This window comes from Spea bombifrons, chromosome 1, assembly GCF_027358695.1.
Source record: "Spea bombifrons isolate aSpeBom1 chromosome 1, aSpeBom1.2.pri, whole genome shotgun sequence".
NCBI classification, from domain to species: domain Eukaryota; kingdom Metazoa; phylum Chordata; class Amphibia; order Anura; family Pelobatidae; genus Spea; species Spea bombifrons.
In genome coordinates, this window is record NC_071087.1 from 157449494 (window position 1) to 157466929 (window position 17436).

Consider the following 17436-nt stretch of genomic DNA (forward strand, 5'->3'; position numbering starts at 1 on the left):
CTCCCATCACTCCTGTGTTCCAATGGGACAGTGTTTTCGCTAATTTCAAGTTTGTTAAAGCAAGAAATGTCCTTGTTTTCCATTAAAACAGCTAAGTGACCCCAAACATCTGAATGCTGGTATGTATATCTGTAAATACAGTAATTTAGGGTGCTAAATGGCAAAATGCATAATTTGGGAAAGGGACTGATACAACTATAATCCTGTCATCATGAACTGTCTTCATCATTTTACCCAGAATCACCCGGATACACGATTTCAAAGTATACTTTTCTCTTGTAAAAACTGCGACCCCCAAAAGTCATTTTAATTTTTTTTTTCTTTTGAAAATAGCATCCAGCACAATTACGGCAGAGCGTGCACTTACTTTCTGGTTGGGTCACAACTTTAACGGGCTGGGAGCTCTCTCCAGGTCCCCACTCGTTGTACGCCACAACACGGAAAAAATAAGTCTCTTCCGGCTTCAGATTTCCCACGGTCAGCTGCAGTGTTGCCGGTTCTGATGTATTTACAGCCCGTTCCCTGTTTAAAAAAAATGTAAAAAAATAAGAAACAATATTCGCAAGAGATACATTATATACGTTGGATCAGTTCCAGTCTGTTTATAAAACTACATCCTATGGGTGTTATATTGTAGCCCAGTACGTGGGTTCCTTGGACGTACCTTGGCTTGTTAATTTCCACTTTATTTTTTGGGGTATATATATATATATATATATATATATATATATATATTAGAGTAGAGGTTGTATAAATAGATATATTTATATATATAAAATTATTTTTTTATAAACCGGGCACTTAAACTTTTTAAGTAATTCAACCAAGAAGCCATTGGAATGCACCCACAGAAACGTGAAAGACCCTTATAACCCTTGGTCAAGTGTTTTTTGACCAACAATATTATATATAACTTGAAGGACTGAACATTCTCTGTTTAAACCACTTTTTAGTGGTTTAAACAGAGAATCCACATTTACATCCTAAATCCACGTTTACAAAAGGCTGCCTGAGCCAATCAACAACAATCAGCAACTTAACAATAGGGATGACTTGAGTTAAGTTACGATTGATGTTCCTGTGATCTACACATATTTTATAGTATACATGCTATATGGTATATTATATATATATATATATATATTTTTTTTAGACTAACAGAATTTAGTTTATTTAGTGCATCTGTAAAATACATGAAAAAATAGAGTTAGAGAAGTATTATAGCGGTGTTATATATTGTATATATTGGCCCTTTATGTTTCCGTTTTATATGTTTTATATGAACAGATATGCTCCTAAGCACAAGTATGGTTTTCATTAAAAAAATATATTCTTTGTACGGTTCTCTGCTTCAAATTAGACCTTGCAGAAAATGTGTGAATATGCCTTAAAGACAGGACCAAAAAAAGGAAAAAAAAATTTCACACTGCATATATATATACCGTATTGGCTCGGATATAGGCCGCCCCCGTATATAGGCCGCACCCTAAAAGTTTGGTGCTTTTTTTTCTTTAAAAAAGCACCAAAAAAAACATGCTGCCACTCTGTCCCCCCCCCGAGATATGCTGCCACTGTCCTCCCTCCCCGAGATATGCTGCCACTGTCCTCCCTCCCCGAGATACGCTGCCGCTGTCCTCCCTCCCCGCGATACGCTGCCGCTGTCCTCCCTCCCCGCGATACGCTGCCGCTGTCCTCCCTCCCCGCGATACGCTGCCGCTGTCCTCCCTCCCCGAGATCCGCTGCCCTCCCTCCCCGAGATCCGCTGCCGCTGTCCTCCCTCCCCGCGATACGCTGCCGCTGTCCTCCCTCCCCGCGATACGCTGCCGCTGTCCTCCTCTGCCCCCCCTCCTCGACTTACCGGAGCAGACTCCCGGGTGTCTTGCGGGGCCGGCGAGGGACATTTACGCAATACGGTACCGGTACCGGAAGTTGCATACGCGTATTGCGTAAATGTCTCCCGCCGGCCCCGCAAGACACCCGGGAGTCTGCTCCGGTAAGTCGGGGGTGGGCAGAGGTAAAACGCTTAGATAACCTCCCGTGCCGGCACCCCCCCCCCGTGGGAAGTGCTGGCAGGGGAGGCTGTCTGAGCGTATCGGGGAGAAGGATGCAGGTCCCCTGCACCGCTGCGGGGGATCTGTATCTTAACCCCGCTGCCTGCCCGGCACCCGGGACTGCATGTCCCGGGCGTCGGGCGCTAGAGCCCGAATATAGGCCGCACCCCCACTTTAAAAACTTAAAGTGGGGGAAAAAAGTGCGGCCTATATTCGAGCCAATACGGTATATATCCAGGCTCATATCTGCCTAAAAGCTTAAGTGATTTAATTGAAAAATGAATTTGTAAAGCAGAATAGAAATATCTTTTCACTCTATTTCAAGGAAGGAGTCCACGCATTATAAATCTTAATAGATATTTTTAGAATGTGCAGGTGTTTTGGAGCAGAAACAAATTAAATTATTAAAAAAAAATGCATATATATCTCAGCTGTACACACCTGTGACACAATTATTCACATTTTCATTGCGACAAAAAAATAGTTAAAAATAAATTTAAAATAAAATAGTTTTATTAATTAACTACAAGGACGTTCTGTTCTCATTGAGTTGATATCATATTGTTTAATGCTACCGCAACAGAGGAGCGCGGTGTTCTAGGCCAAGCACCCACCCTCTTAGAAATAAAAATATTTTTCTAGAAAAAAATATGGAAATTTGGAAACTAAGCGGCAGAAAAATGTCAACATTTTTACAGGTCGGTATGTCTCTAGATCAGTTTTGGAGGCCACCTTCTAGTTTGTCGCATGTCACTAACATGCCTTTCATCAGATTAACAATAAAAGAAAAACATTTTGCCACCTGGCATTAAAAAGGTACTCCGTCTCGATAAAAGGAATAGGAATCCGCCATTTCATTTAGAGGCTTTAATCTCTTTATCAAAGCCGGACATGAAACGCCCGCATACCATTAAAGAAAGAACACAGCATTCTGCTACACTCACTTCAAACAATACTAAGCAGAAAAAGAGCAATATTTTAGTAGAAAAAAGTAAAATTTTGCCCAATTCTTCAATATTCCACTGTGGAGGGAATATGCTTATTTTTTTAAATTAAATTTTATGTGAAATAAGGAATATTTCTTCAACCTCTCTTTTCCAGACCGTTATACTACAAACTGAATAAATAATATTTAATAATTTAATTTATTGTTCCAAATTCTATAAATTAAAAAAAAAAAGCTGTATCAGCTTTAAAAAACCCGTACGCGTTAAACCAGTGACAATTCAGTAAAAGGAAACATAGGCTATTTTTAACTTTTTCCTTCATTTTTGCTCATAATGCGCCACTCAGCTGGAGATAAGCCCGAGGAACATTAAAGACTTAAATATTATTTTTTTTTTTCTAAGTATTTAATGTCAAACTGAAAATGTTGCCACTGCCAAATCACCTTAAATTCTGCACCGTAAAGTGATTTCCGAAACAGTCCTTCTTAAAAAGAAATAAAAAAAAATAATTGTTTTATTAATTAACCATAAGGACGTTCTGTTCTCATTGAGTTGATATCATATTGTTTAATGAAGAGCGCGGTGTTCTAGGCCAAGCACCCATCCTCTTAGAAATAGAATTTTTTTTCTAGAGAAAATATGGAAATTCACACAAACTAAGCTGCAGAAATGAAAAAAAAATGTCAACATTTTTACAGGTGGGTATGTCTCTAGATCCGTTTTGGAGGCCACAGACCCAAGAATGTGATTGACAAGCAATGTCGTGATGTAATGTCACACTAGGTGTTTGGATTATAACATGACATCACACCCTCCCACAAACTGGTCCTTTGTTTGGTGTCAAACTATCTCTGATTCCAATCGGATGGCCCCATCCTTTTATCACGCAAAAGATATCTCTGACCCTACCGGTCACCATATCATTGTCTTTCTTAGTTATTGTAGAAAAACTGCTACATTGTGTTACAAAATAGAACCTTACCCTGGAACGCTATACATTCGGAGAAGAGCCTTTGATCTCTAGGTGGTTTTCAGTTCTCCCACCATGTTCCATCTGGTTTCCGACCAATTGTCTGGATAGTGATGGCTGTCTCTGAAATTCAGCCCACCAACCAAGTCTCTTTATAGGGAAGAGCTCTGGGGACCAGTCCTAGGTCCTAGGATCATAAACACGCCAACGTAGTTTGCAGAAGGTACCCTCCCCCCCGTATATACCACCGCTTTGCCGACACCGTGGCTAATTCTATTGCTGTCTGTCATTCCCTGTCTCGTTCCCCAGCTGCCTGTTTCTTCCGCCTGTCATTCTTCTGAGCTATCCTTGTAATTCCTTTGGAAATTAAATAACAGGCCGTCTGAGTACCGCCGCTCCACATATCGACAGATCACTAGGGCTTCAACGTAAAGTTTTCATTATGCAGTTTACAAAGTGCATTACATAGGAGCGTGATGTAATTATACGTGTCCTGAGCATCTAAAAATGATGCCAAGATGTGTCAAGCACCTAATTAGCAGCCTCGAGGTGTAAAAGTCTCACTTATATTCCTCTCTGTGAACTGAAGAACATTAACGACAATCACAGAAATGATTATTTTTACCTTTTCCATTTGCTCGTGTTTAACAAAATACAGATCGTCTTTCTTTTTAACAAGATGGCTTTGTTAATAATGTTTTTTTATCAAATATTTAACGTGAATTTTATCCTTAATTTCTTCTATTTTTAACTGGCAACGAATCTCAATAAACCGTTACATTCAAAGTAAAGTATTTACTATATAATGTATTTTGTATGTAATAGAAATCGTTTTGCTATAGTCCAAGTATCCACATTTTATAGGAGAGTTTATTAAAACTTTCATCGTAGCTTATAATATAGCTACAGTATTATTATTATTATTATTATTATTATTATTATTATTATTATTACTACAGTATATAACATTTGCTCTAATGCCAACTCACATATAAATGACGTATATGTAATAACAAAACACACCAGCGAATACATAAATGCAACCAATAGTGAAAATAATACAGGCTTTTGTACCCTGATAGATTGTGAGCTTGTAAGAACAGGGTCCTTTTCTCCTTCTGCACCAGTATGTTTTAACACATATTAAAATGGTATATTGTCAATGTTCATTTTCACTGCCGCCCCCCCCATTGTTATAGCGCTCCAGAATTTACTAGATCTCCGTTAATAATTGTTATGTAATCAGCATCAATAATAATATTAGGTTTGCAGTGAGCGGTGAACTTCTATGAAAGGGTTAAAGCATACATACTCTTTACTATATCACTCTTAGAAGAAATATTCTGTGGTAAGTAACTTGGGTGCGAAAGGAAAGCCATTAAGATCAACCGTATGAAAGCTTGTAAGGACAAAATTACTAAGAAGAGGCGTTTAAACCATCTTGCTCCTTTACTCTTTACAAAATGGCTGACCCAAGACGGTATGGACCAATCAGAGTTATTCTTTAAGATGACTGACAAACAGAGCCATTCATACTGTTGGGAGAGAAAAACCTACACTCTTAAGGGGAATTTTAGTATCAACATAGAGAAATATCTCAAAACTACTCCTTTGCCTCATTTGTTTTTAATAAAAATATCTGTTTTCTGTTGACACCGTTTGCTGCTTGGGGCTCCACCAGGACTCCATTAGCTCTGTACCGGAGATTTCGCCTGAACGTCGACAAAGCACCATGAGTCGTATTTTTCAAAGCTGATCTAGAGACATTCCACATGTAGTCTTGAATTTAAAAATGTTCATGGGCATATTTCAAGGAAACAAAACATTTCTTTGGGATCGAGATGTACAGATTCACAAATCCGCCTCCAGAATCTCGTGTGTTAAATAATAAATAACGCGTCTGGATCTTCAGGACGTGACATGTAACAATAACCTGATAATCTAAGGACAGGAGGACTATAACTTCAGATAAGTGAAAATACAATGTATCAGTGTAAGAACGCTAAGCATTTAACCATGGAATCTGCATTAAAGACATCCTAAAATACTTTACATATCAGACAGATATCAGAACATAGAAATATTTAGCTTGTGTATTTCCTCCTTAAGTAGATGACTTATAAACTAAGTATAATAATAATGTTAAAGTCTTCTAATTCCTACCCCATGCTCTTCCCAAAGCTATGTACGAAGTAGTAGACACGTGGCTGCGTGGTAGACTGTGTAATAGCGGGCACAGGATAAATTTCACTAGGGCTATAAATACCGGTGGTCATAATTCACAATATGAATGCTGCTTGCTATGCCCAGGCTTGGCCAGGGTTCTTAATAAGGATCCGAGAATACCTTGGGCATAATCCCCTATGAACATTAATGTACAGAGGGTTATACAAATATGTCATTTCAGTCAGTACTGGATCATTTCTGTGTTCTGTTTCTTACAGCTAGTCAGAACTGGACAAGATTTGCCAGAACTGATCAAACCTGCATTAATGTTTAGGGACTTTTCCCCCCATTCTTAGCCCATTCATGGCGCTGGAACTATTTTACCAAGGCCCTGTGGCATATAAGCATCCCTGGGAACTCTTCGGGTTTCGTCCATAGACTCTGGGTGCAAAGCTGAGTCTCCGGGTCACTGCGTGGAAACTCCGGGTCGTGGGAGCGGCATTGTGGCACACCCAACTGCCAGCCCACTTTCCCCTACAAAAATGGCGCATGTTCCGCAACATCAGTAGGATGTCGGCGGGACCGCCCACTCACATCACAGAACCGCCCACCAACATTAGTGGGACTGCCCACCAGGGACTGTCAGCCAGGCATTTCGGGCACCACAATATGCTGATATTTATAATAAAAATGACCAAGCCATTAGATGAAAGCATAAGATAATTATCCTAGATAAAATATAGGATGGGGAGGTAGAGTAAGCAGTTTTTGGACTCTAACAGGAAGCCACCATTTCACAAATTAAGTACAATGTGAATTTGCAGCAAATAAATATACCCTTATATGCCCCTTCTCTCCTGTAAAATCACATTTAATCTGATTTTATGAATAATTACATGGTAACGGGTTTAAGGGAGGTAAACCTACTTTTGCTGTCACGCATGATTCATATGATATTACAAAAAAAGGCTAAAAGTCCTCGTGTCTAGATTTCAACAATAACATTTAATCTGACAGCTTGTGTGCCGCTGAAAAGCAGGTTAGAGCTTTTAAAATGCTTTTTTTTTTCTTTCATTTTACTGCGTAAGGCGGCCTAATCTTTCATGAAATGCACTATTTGTCTGTCTGTTGGAACTCAATAAACAGAAGTAGAATCGAGTCAGTCGGATGCAATATTTGTTATACCAGCTGATTACATAATAGAAGTCGTCCTTCACATTTCAAATATCCCTTAAATTGGTCCTTTCCTCATACCATAGCCTGCTAAAATATCCATTCCCTGGAGATTTCCCTTTTTGATTACTGCAACACACTGCTTACCGGCCTCCCCTCTCCCGTCTTTCACCCCTCCATTCTATTCTGAACTCCTCTTCCAGGCCAATCTTCCTACCCCGACGTTCTTCATCCTTGGGCCGACTGTCTCAGTGACTCCACTCAAGTGGTACCCTCAACAATTCAATTTAAACTCCTGACCTACAGAGTCTACAACACCTCCTCACTCCCCTATATCTCTGCTCCAAATACTCTCCCAACCACCATATTCGTTCTTCCCACAACTTGTGCCTCTTTTCATAAAGTAGCACTTTTTCCCCACTTTGACCCGAATTCACAAGAAATATACGGTCTACCCTCCAAAAACTCAAAAAGAACGAATTCATCGTCTCTACCTCTACAATCTCTCTCACAACAAATAAATCATCCACAAGCAGCTCCTCTCCTTCCCTCTCGCAAGAGCAGGGCTCTCTTCTCCGTCTGTGCCGGTATCTCTAAACGATGCGTCAATCTTATTGCCAATTATCATATTATCTCAATTTTAACATTATTGTTAATTCCCCCCTATTGTTTTATTGTTCCCCTATTGTTACAACGCTACGGAATCTGCTGGCGCTCTTTAAATAAATGTAACGCAATACATTACATATTTACCTATTTTACTAGCGCAGGAAAAATTGGAACGGCTCTTTTAAATCCCACGATACGTAACCAAGGAGAATAATAAAACGTATACTTTGTATCATCTAGTTAAATGCATAAAGTAAAAGGTATAGGGTATTCCTTCTGGGTTATAATGTTTTAATCATCCCTTTTTCGTGGAGTGTGGTCACATGTGGTAGAAAAATGCAACATCCTCCCAGCAGAGGTGGTAGAGGCTAATAAAGTGAGGGAACTTAAACATGCATGGGCATATGGCTCCTATGACAAGACCAATGGCTGATTAAGGTTTGAGTCTTTACAGCAGGCATAACGGGCCCAGACTAGACGGGGCAGAATGGGTCTTATCTGCCGGCCAATTTCTATAAATACCCACAAGGCCAATTTTTTTATATAATTGACTTTGATATAAAATATGCAAATACAAATGTTTACCAAGACTGACTACTTTTCAGCCTGTTCTGAGCTAAAAGTAAAACGTTTGACTTTATTTCCTCTTTGAAACAGCTAAACAGTTATTAGCAACGCTAATAATAACAGGGTAATTTTCATTTGGAAGTTAATTGACATAATGATTGTCAGGCTTAATGGTCGAAACAGCACTTTTACCGCCAGAAAGTATGTTATCAGTCGATTTATTGTCACTGATATTAGTGAAGAAAAACATCTTTCAGCTCGATGAATAATAGTGATGTTTGCCGAGGCTTTCCTTTGGGTTATTATGTATATAAAATGAAGTTAATATGTCTAACTCTAAAAAGTTAGAGACAAAGGGAAAGGCAAAATACCTAATTAGATCTAATTGTATCACTTTCACTATTCTCATTTTTCTTTGTTATTTTCTCTGCTTTTATGCGTTTCTCCAATTCATTTCATGTACTGATTCCGGCCGGAACAAGCCTGCCCTCTACAGGTGAAAGTGTGCAAGCGCGCTCGCCACATATTTGTATCATGTTAATTTTAATATAATAAATATAATAATAAAATTGTAAAATGTCTATCTTATTTTTTTATATAAAAAATACCCCAGAATACATACATTTTATGGCTTTTTTTCTTTTTTTGCAGAACAAAAAAACTGAAATATACAAGAAATGCCATAAAATGTATTCACCAATGTCAATGGCAATGATATTTAATTTTTTTTACATTTATTTATTAAATTATTATAATATAAAAAATAGAATAATTTATTTAGACATAAAAGTGTGAGTCGTTTCAATCTAGCAGGAACCTAATATAAATCATTTTTTTTTTACAAATATATTAATATTTAATAAAGAAAAAGGGGGAACTGATGAGTAGTATAGGATGAGCTCATCTGACCATATAAGAAAATAGTTATGGATGTACGGACTAATGCAATTAAGTATCTTAGCCAGTATAGGTTTTCTAGCAATTCGACGTTCACACAAAAAGCACTTTCCCTTAGCTAATTACCTTGATGAAAACATTGAATACATTTCAAAATAAAATCTTTGGACTGTGTTTTATTGATACATTTGTGCCGTGCTCAGGTAATTCAGTGGGTTCTCTCCTGAAATTGCCTTTGTTCAATAAAACAAATTGTCGCACAAGATAAGACAGCTAGTTAGCAAGATCAGATAAGTAATGAACTTCCTATTTCCACTTGAAACGGAGAAATAAAAACATTGAACAAAAAAAATAATTATTTGAATGTTTCATTTATATAACGTGTGAAACAAGAGTAAAATGCCATACAGCATAAAGAAACACCCCAGTCCTAATTTCACGTTTGAGTCAATTTTGTGTTTTGCTGCACCCGATGCCGCCATTTTATAGTTATTGGAGTTCCTTTGTCTCATTTAACTCCTCCCCCAGCTGCCTCTAGTGAAAGCAGGGCGCATACCTCAGTATGCTTCTCGCACATGCTCAGTAGAACTTACATTCTAGTCAACAGAAGCTGAGCTACCATTGGAGTAGCAGTGGCCAATCACATGTATGCTTCCAGAACACTGATGTTTTGCTACCCTACATGTGATTGGCTGCTGCTTCAGTGACTTCAACTGGAGTGCTACTGAGCATGTGCAAAAAGTTCACTTACTAATACTTCCTGGTTTTAGTAGAGCCTACCAGGGGAGGACAGAAGTCTCCTTTTCTAACCCCAATAACTAATCAATAAGCCTTAACATACATTTAAAAAATAAAAAAAATTACAATTTTGTGGACTTTACGACTTCTTTAAAAGTCTAACACACCACAATGACTCTTACAGTAAGAGAGACACATTTTATGAACGGATGTTTTCGAATCCCATGGAAATTTAACCTTATCTGATATCCTAATGATTATATAATTATTTTACAAAAGAAAGGAATTGGAAATGTAGGTAATGAGTTCTGTTTTTTCTATTTCAGGCTTTTCTTTTCGATCTAATTAACATCACAAAAGAATTTACCGGTGATAGTGAAATACAAATGACTTCTATATAAATACATTTTGTGATGAAACCTTTGAATACTGTATGCATACAAATCGTAATCATCCCTTTTAATGCAAGTCGGGTGACTCATTGACTAATGACTATACCCCTGGCAAAGGATGGGTTAAAGGTGCACATTTCCAAGTGCAGCATTAAAAATATCATTCTTGTTGAATGTCAAAACCGTTATATTTGTAATCATGTAAAATCATGCGTCATTCTTATTTTCAGTGAATGCTTAATCATGTGACACAGAGGCCAATGCAGATAGGATATTGCCATAGAACTAGAGAACAAGCCTATAGAAAACACATTCATGTGCTGTATTCAATGAAAGACCGCATACCATGTTTAAATATATTCACTTTCATGCAAAAATCTGCATAATTCATTAGCAAATTGCTAACGTAAATTGTTCATCATATCAAACATTAAAACAAATAACCCAGTGGTCCTTCAGTCCTCGAGTTTCATTGGAATGTTCTTGTCCAATCAGTAATCCACTGTAATCTTTCGCATGTGGATTTATTAAACAATACTTTAAACATGAAGAATGTCAAACTTTGGTAGGATGAAGCCTATCTTGGGGTAAAATGGCCACCCGCGTGGTATCCTCTAAGTTAGCTAAATCCCTGTTACAATCATGGCGTCTTATAATGGGCAAAGTTGGAAGACGTCACCAGTTTGAAGTACCTACAACAATACCTATTATCGCGAAGATTCCGGAATAACAATGTTAAGTCATCATATTAAAATTCTTCCGCAAATAGTTTTTTTTAGCCACCGCCCAATAATATAAAGAGTTATTAGAGACTTATAATACAGAAATACAATATTTTGGACCGCGTAGTCTTTTAAAGGGCTTACCTGTAAGCTTCGTCTTTGGAGTAGTAGATGGTGTAAGTCTGTATATTGCCTCTGGTTTCTACGGGCGGGCGCCAGCTGAGACGGACGAATCGACTGGAAACCAAAACGGGGACCACGTCTCGGGGAGCAGAGGGAAGGACACTGGAACTGGGGACAGCTGGAGGGGAAGGTGTGGATTTGATCAGAGAGGAGTTTTTGGATGTCGTCGGTGATACATAGGTTAGAGGTTCAACAGGAAAAGGAGTGGGAGGCATGGCTACTTTTTGAAAAACACAGGGCAAAGTAAGAAAAAAAAAAGCAGGAATACAAAGAGAATTAAGATATCTAGTAACTAAAGAAGGCATGTAAAGGTGAAATGTATTTATCTATAACATATATATTACTTTTGGGAAAGAATAACAATAAAAAGGCTTTTGCGACAAGAATATTGTATGTCTACAGAATTTGAATGTTTGTTGAGAACATAAATCTATTATTATCAACATCAAATGTTTCAGAAAATGCAGAGAAAAATCCCAGGAAAGAATTCAACATTTTAGATAAAAAGTATAGAATATAGAACGCTGAATTCATCTGCTGAGGAGTAACCCCTGCTGTAGGTCATCGACTGAAGTCAACGGGAAGTCATCGTGGGTAAACTTAGTGCTATAAGACCTATGACGGATCATTAATCAATAAAGCAATCAAAGGCCCTTTTAAGCCTTTACACTTAAGTTGCATTACAGATGACGTAGAATCATAGAATTTGATGAGAGATAAAAAGCATTTGGTCCATCTAATCTAACTCTTTTTCCTGCTTTAAAGACTCAGACCTTTATAAGTTCTTGGCAAGGTCGGGCTAAGGATGATGAGGGAGACTTGGCACTCTAAGGCTAGCGGCCACCAATGATGTAAGTATGGCTGACGGCTGAACAGGAGAGGTCGCATGTTGCGTTTTATGCTCATTCAGTGTGTGGCCGGCCATATACACAGCCGGTGGCCGCATACTGCAGCTGATCGGGGGAGTATGGGGAAATGTCGGCCAGCAGCCCACCGGGGTTTGCCCAGTGTGCCAGATGGCCTGGTTCTCGGTCTCCCTTTAGATTCAGTATCCCATTCATGTTTAAATTCTCTCACTGTATTAATACGGTTTTTAGTTGCCTTTTCAAGTGAAATGATACAATTCGATCTCTTATAATATATAAGAAGCAAACTGCCTGTAATACAGAGCCAACTGTTCTCTCCCTATCTCACCGTATACACGACAGGAGCCCACTTTATATCAGATAGAAAAAAATACAAATATGGGTTTTGAGTTACCATTTTTACATATTTAATTTTTGTGGCAATTATCGACTTGTATTATGTTGGGCACGTAATAGTCACACGCGGATAGCCCAGAACACGTTTCTGTAAGGCCCCATTCATAACGGGAAAACCATACATAGTATTCCATGTTGGACACATTGTAGCACACGTGGAGAATTCTAATTCACTTTGTACATGGTATTAACCCCTTAAGGACAATGGGCGGTCCCTAAACCCATTGAAAACAATGCATTTTGAGCCCGTACATGTACGGGCTTTGTCATTAAGGGGAATACCCCCGACGTTAAAAAGGGTCCCGCCAAGAATTCTATTTCTTCTGACTACTACTTTTCGAGGATAAGCTAACGGACGCGCGTTCTCTGGTAAATTTTTTTCGTACTTATCTCACGCTCACTCATTTGTTGGCTTAATCTAGGAATTAGCAATCACCATCTCTTACATTGCAAGGGCTAGACATGAAGCTGTTGCCATGACCACAGATCCTTTATCTGTTGTCATGGAGAAGAAAAAGGCATAAATATGCACCAGTGCCACCCCGTTGAAAGAGGTAGAATACAGTTATTATATTAAAGGTGTTTCAGCTTTCTTTCAAAATAAAATATAATTACAGTTTTGCCTACTGTTTGAAAAGCACCCATTTGAATTTTTGTATCATTTGCTCAGCTTTGTGTATATATATATTAATATATATATATATATATATATATATATATATATATATATATACACACACATTCACACCTGCTTTATTTATTTGTATCCCAGCAAAGTCTTAACCCTAACTCTATCTAGATTGTAAGCTCCTTTGAGCAGGGCCCTCCTCACCTGTTGTTTCTGTAAGTTATGTCATATACTACTTGTTATGTCCTGTCTACCCATTGTACAGCGCTACGGAATATGATGCCGCTATATAAAACAATAAATTATAACAATAATCAGGACATTTCATGCAAATGTTCCTTCGATTGCGATCACCCCTAGGTGCGTCGGTTTCCTACTGTCAGCCCAAGCACAGGGCTGTGAGTGATTTCCCGGACTCTGCGTTTAGCAGATAGCAGTTAAGCTTCTAATGCTAGGGATTGTTTGCAGCCGCCACAGTTCTTCTGTTTCTCGATTATCACAAAAGAAAATCGGATACATTTTGTTTAAAAGGATTTTTAAAGCTGTGTGTTTTAGAACCCGCAAGCAACAAACTGCTGTATTGGCGGAAGGAAGAAAATCTTCCCAGGACTGTGTTCTCTCCTAGACCGATCAGGCGTAGGACAGCCGTATTAGGCCATCAGGCTACCAGGAGCCTCCTTTGACCTATTGAAGAGATGACCTTACTCCGTGCCACCCATGTAGCGTGCTGAGATATGACATCATAGCTCAGCATGGTAGACAGCGACCGCAGCGGTAAGTGCTGCTCTGGGTCAAGTCTCTGTACTTTCCCCCCCGCTTTAAAGACCAGTCTCCACTCTACGCGTCTCATGGACAGCTTTCCGTGAATCAGGATTGTGGGGATATGGAAGAAGAAGATTTAGCTGCTCGGCTACAGCAGCAACAATTTCCAAACAAATCGAATTATTTAATGAGGCCCAAAAAAATGAAACGATTTCTTCTTTAACTCTTACAGTACATAAACGTGTATAAAAACACCGGAAAGGCGAATTAACCATGAGACATATTGACCAATGATCATGCACCGTATGCGATATTCATTAACATTACTAGAAATATTTCACTATTATTCAGTTTTATTAAATAAATGGGAATATAACGTGACATTTGACTTAGGACCTACGTTGTATTGTATTAGACACAGAAATGGCTTTTCCAAGCTTTGTAGACACCCAAGCCTAGAGGATGATGAGCACAGACGATAAAGGGTATTATTACTATGCAGGAGGTGTTACTAGGTAGGCAGCAGGGCTTGGCTCAGGGAAACAATAATCCTTTGCACGCTTCACTTCATGGTGAACCGCGGAGAAGCCTTCTGTTTGGAAATCGCTCCATGAACATACAGGGGGGGAAAAAAGCGTTACCTTTAAGCCGATGAAATTCAATTTCAGATATCTTCCTTCTAAAGTGAATTTTAGGAACAATTAAGTAGCTGGGGGAAGGTAGGATGGGTTTTGGGTCTTACAATTGGAATTTTGAAATGTTGTTACTTGGCTCAACCCTAGTTAGTCTTGTTACTAACCAGTGCCCTCCATTGCTTGAATAGGTTAGCCCATTTAACTACCTACCCAAAAAATCTCCTTTCGGGCTCCTGGCTGCACTCCTCCTTGTCCATGGCAAGAGCTGTAGCCTTAATAATTCTGATGGCCACCTTCTAGAGAGCGTTAAACCACCAAAGGTCCCCGAAGGCATGTGTCTAGGACGTCTAACTGATAGTCCGGCAATGCAATGGAGAGCCGGACAGGGGTAATTTTATTTTCGGTGGTTATTATTTCAACCTTTTTTCCTCTTTCTGTTATCCATTCCTCGTTTCCACGGAGAAAGGCTTTGAGCAACATTTACATTCTGACCAGATACACCATTTAAGGATGTTCAACCTGCCGCGAATGTGAGATGGACAGGACTCTCGCGTCGGATGGCAAAAAATATTCGATCAGTATAGTTAAGCTTGCCCTTTGATAAAAGTTGCCAGACCTTCTGTGCCCAAGCGGTTATAAATTAGGCTTCCAGTCCTTATATTCTCGTTTTTCTGGGGTTTCTGCTGGGATCCTAAGACTAAGTTTCTACTGTAGGCATTACTGTAAGCGCCATGCAGTCCCAAAGCTGCGTCCAGCCCTTGTACCCCGTATGACACGGTACAGACGGACTTGATGACGCAGAAACAACTAATGACTTTTACATTTACTTGGATAAATTAGTGGTTTCACAGAATAAGTTTAAAAGTTTCAAGTGTCTTGTTAGGAGACGATATGAGATTTGAAGTTCTGTAACTGCCGATGATTGACAGCTTAATTAGCCAATCAGTGGAAAGAAATTTGGAGATCATGGAAGAAGATTTTGTGGCTGCAAATTCTGTGTCAGGTTAAGTATTTTATTATTTTTTCCCCCGTTTTGGAAGAATGCATATTAAGGTACAGAGGGTTAGGGTTACTTTAAACATACATTCTTCTGTAGTAGGGGGTGTCATGTCCCTTTAAAACCATACATTTATTTTACCATTATGTTAAGTCACTGATGGATAATACCGGGTGGTACATGTACATGTTTCTGCTCTAAATGTCAGCGGATACCGTTTCAGAAACATTCAGGAGGAGTTTTGTAATATGTCGAAAACCAGAACGGCATTAAAAAAAAAAAAAAAAGCAAAAAAAAAAACAAAACCCAGCTACTTGTCCAAAACTGCAGTCTTTCCAAAACAAACCTCTTGCATATTAATTTATGTAAATGAAAGCACGAAATCACATCCTTGAAATAATCCACCGAATCGATTTCTGGTTGTTTTGTTCAGCTTAATTAATTTATTTATTTTTCTTTTGAAAAACCAAACTACGATGGTCATGCTATGGTAAATTCTAACACAATTTAATTGTACTTTTCCAAGTTATTATTCTGATGTCTACCATACCTTTTTTTTTTATTATTGTATATATAATGCCATACTTTATTTAACAATTGGCACTACACTTTAGATGCTGAAAACATGGATTTTAATATTGTAACAATATTTATCTATATTGCATACTGTACATGGTGTGTCATAGGAGACGACACTTCTTTCTACCATTAATTAATATCATAGCCAGATTTATAATATTTAACAAAATAATATTAATAATAGTATTTTTTATTATTATTGAACAAGTAGAAATGGGGAGAAATAAAATTCTCTAGCTTCATTTCATCTACGATGTCATCAATCCATCAGTATATGCAAATAAACACCTGCATGGGAATCTAATTTGCATATGATGTCACCGAAGGCTAGGGTTATCATGTGTGATGTTGGCGGGGATTAATTATCTTTTAAAAACTTGTGTTATATCTCCTGATACCATTTGCTTTTGTTTAAATCATCATCAAATGAGGTTGGCTAAATCACCATAAGCTTCATATCAGGCAATTTTGAATATACATAAAATATGAGCTAGTCTAAATTATACAGGCGCTGCAGCTAAAATCTAACTGGGGGGGGTCATTAACAATCATCTGATGCGGCCATGCCTCGCCTTGTGTTATATACGTTTCTATAGGCAATAGACCTGAATACAACCCAACTCTCCCAGAAAACACTTACGTAAAGAGAGTTTATATTTGATGTATATTTATATTATACATGCAATTGAAGTCCTGGCATTAGCATCTTTTATATTTTTTTTTTACATTTTATTCATTTTTATGTAGCTCACGTCAATCATCTCACACTAGAATGCAAAATTCAATAAGGAACATTACCGGTCAGCCCTACACCTACTCAATCAATACGGTTTTTAATATCTACTGCATCGCAAGCCGCATTCCCTTCTCCGCTGCGAGTGACAGCTGTCATAACCCATTAGTCTTCTTGAGAAACAAGAAGAAGGAAAGTTGCGGATTACAAGCAAACAAATCCTTTTGTAAACGTTCCCAAGAGGCAACCATGTTGGTTCAGCGCGCGAGGGCTGAGCTGATAAATAGCAAACAATTTTTTTTTTTTTTCATTATTTCAATTTTTGAGGTCTACATATGTTCTCTGGAAAATGTGTTCACATTCCTGAAACAAAATCTAATAAAGAAAAAAAAATATTTTATTTTCAAATTCCCCATGGAATTTAT

General features: G+C 38.3%; 1 protein-coding gene across 1 annotated transcript in view; it reads right to left on the bottom strand.

Annotated features, from left to right (window-relative positions):
• Positions 1-17436, bottom strand: part of DCC (DCC netrin 1 receptor) — a 299985-nt gene that overhangs the window by 77601 nt on the left and 204948 nt on the right. The window contains exons 8-9 of the mRNA XM_053448217.1: positions 11377-11533; positions 368-522 (exon numbers count right to left, since the gene is read on the bottom strand). Coding sequence (XP_053304192.1) covers positions 368-522; positions 11377-11533 — 312 coding nt within the window. The remainder of the gene's footprint in view (positions 1-367; positions 523-11376; positions 11534-17436) is intronic.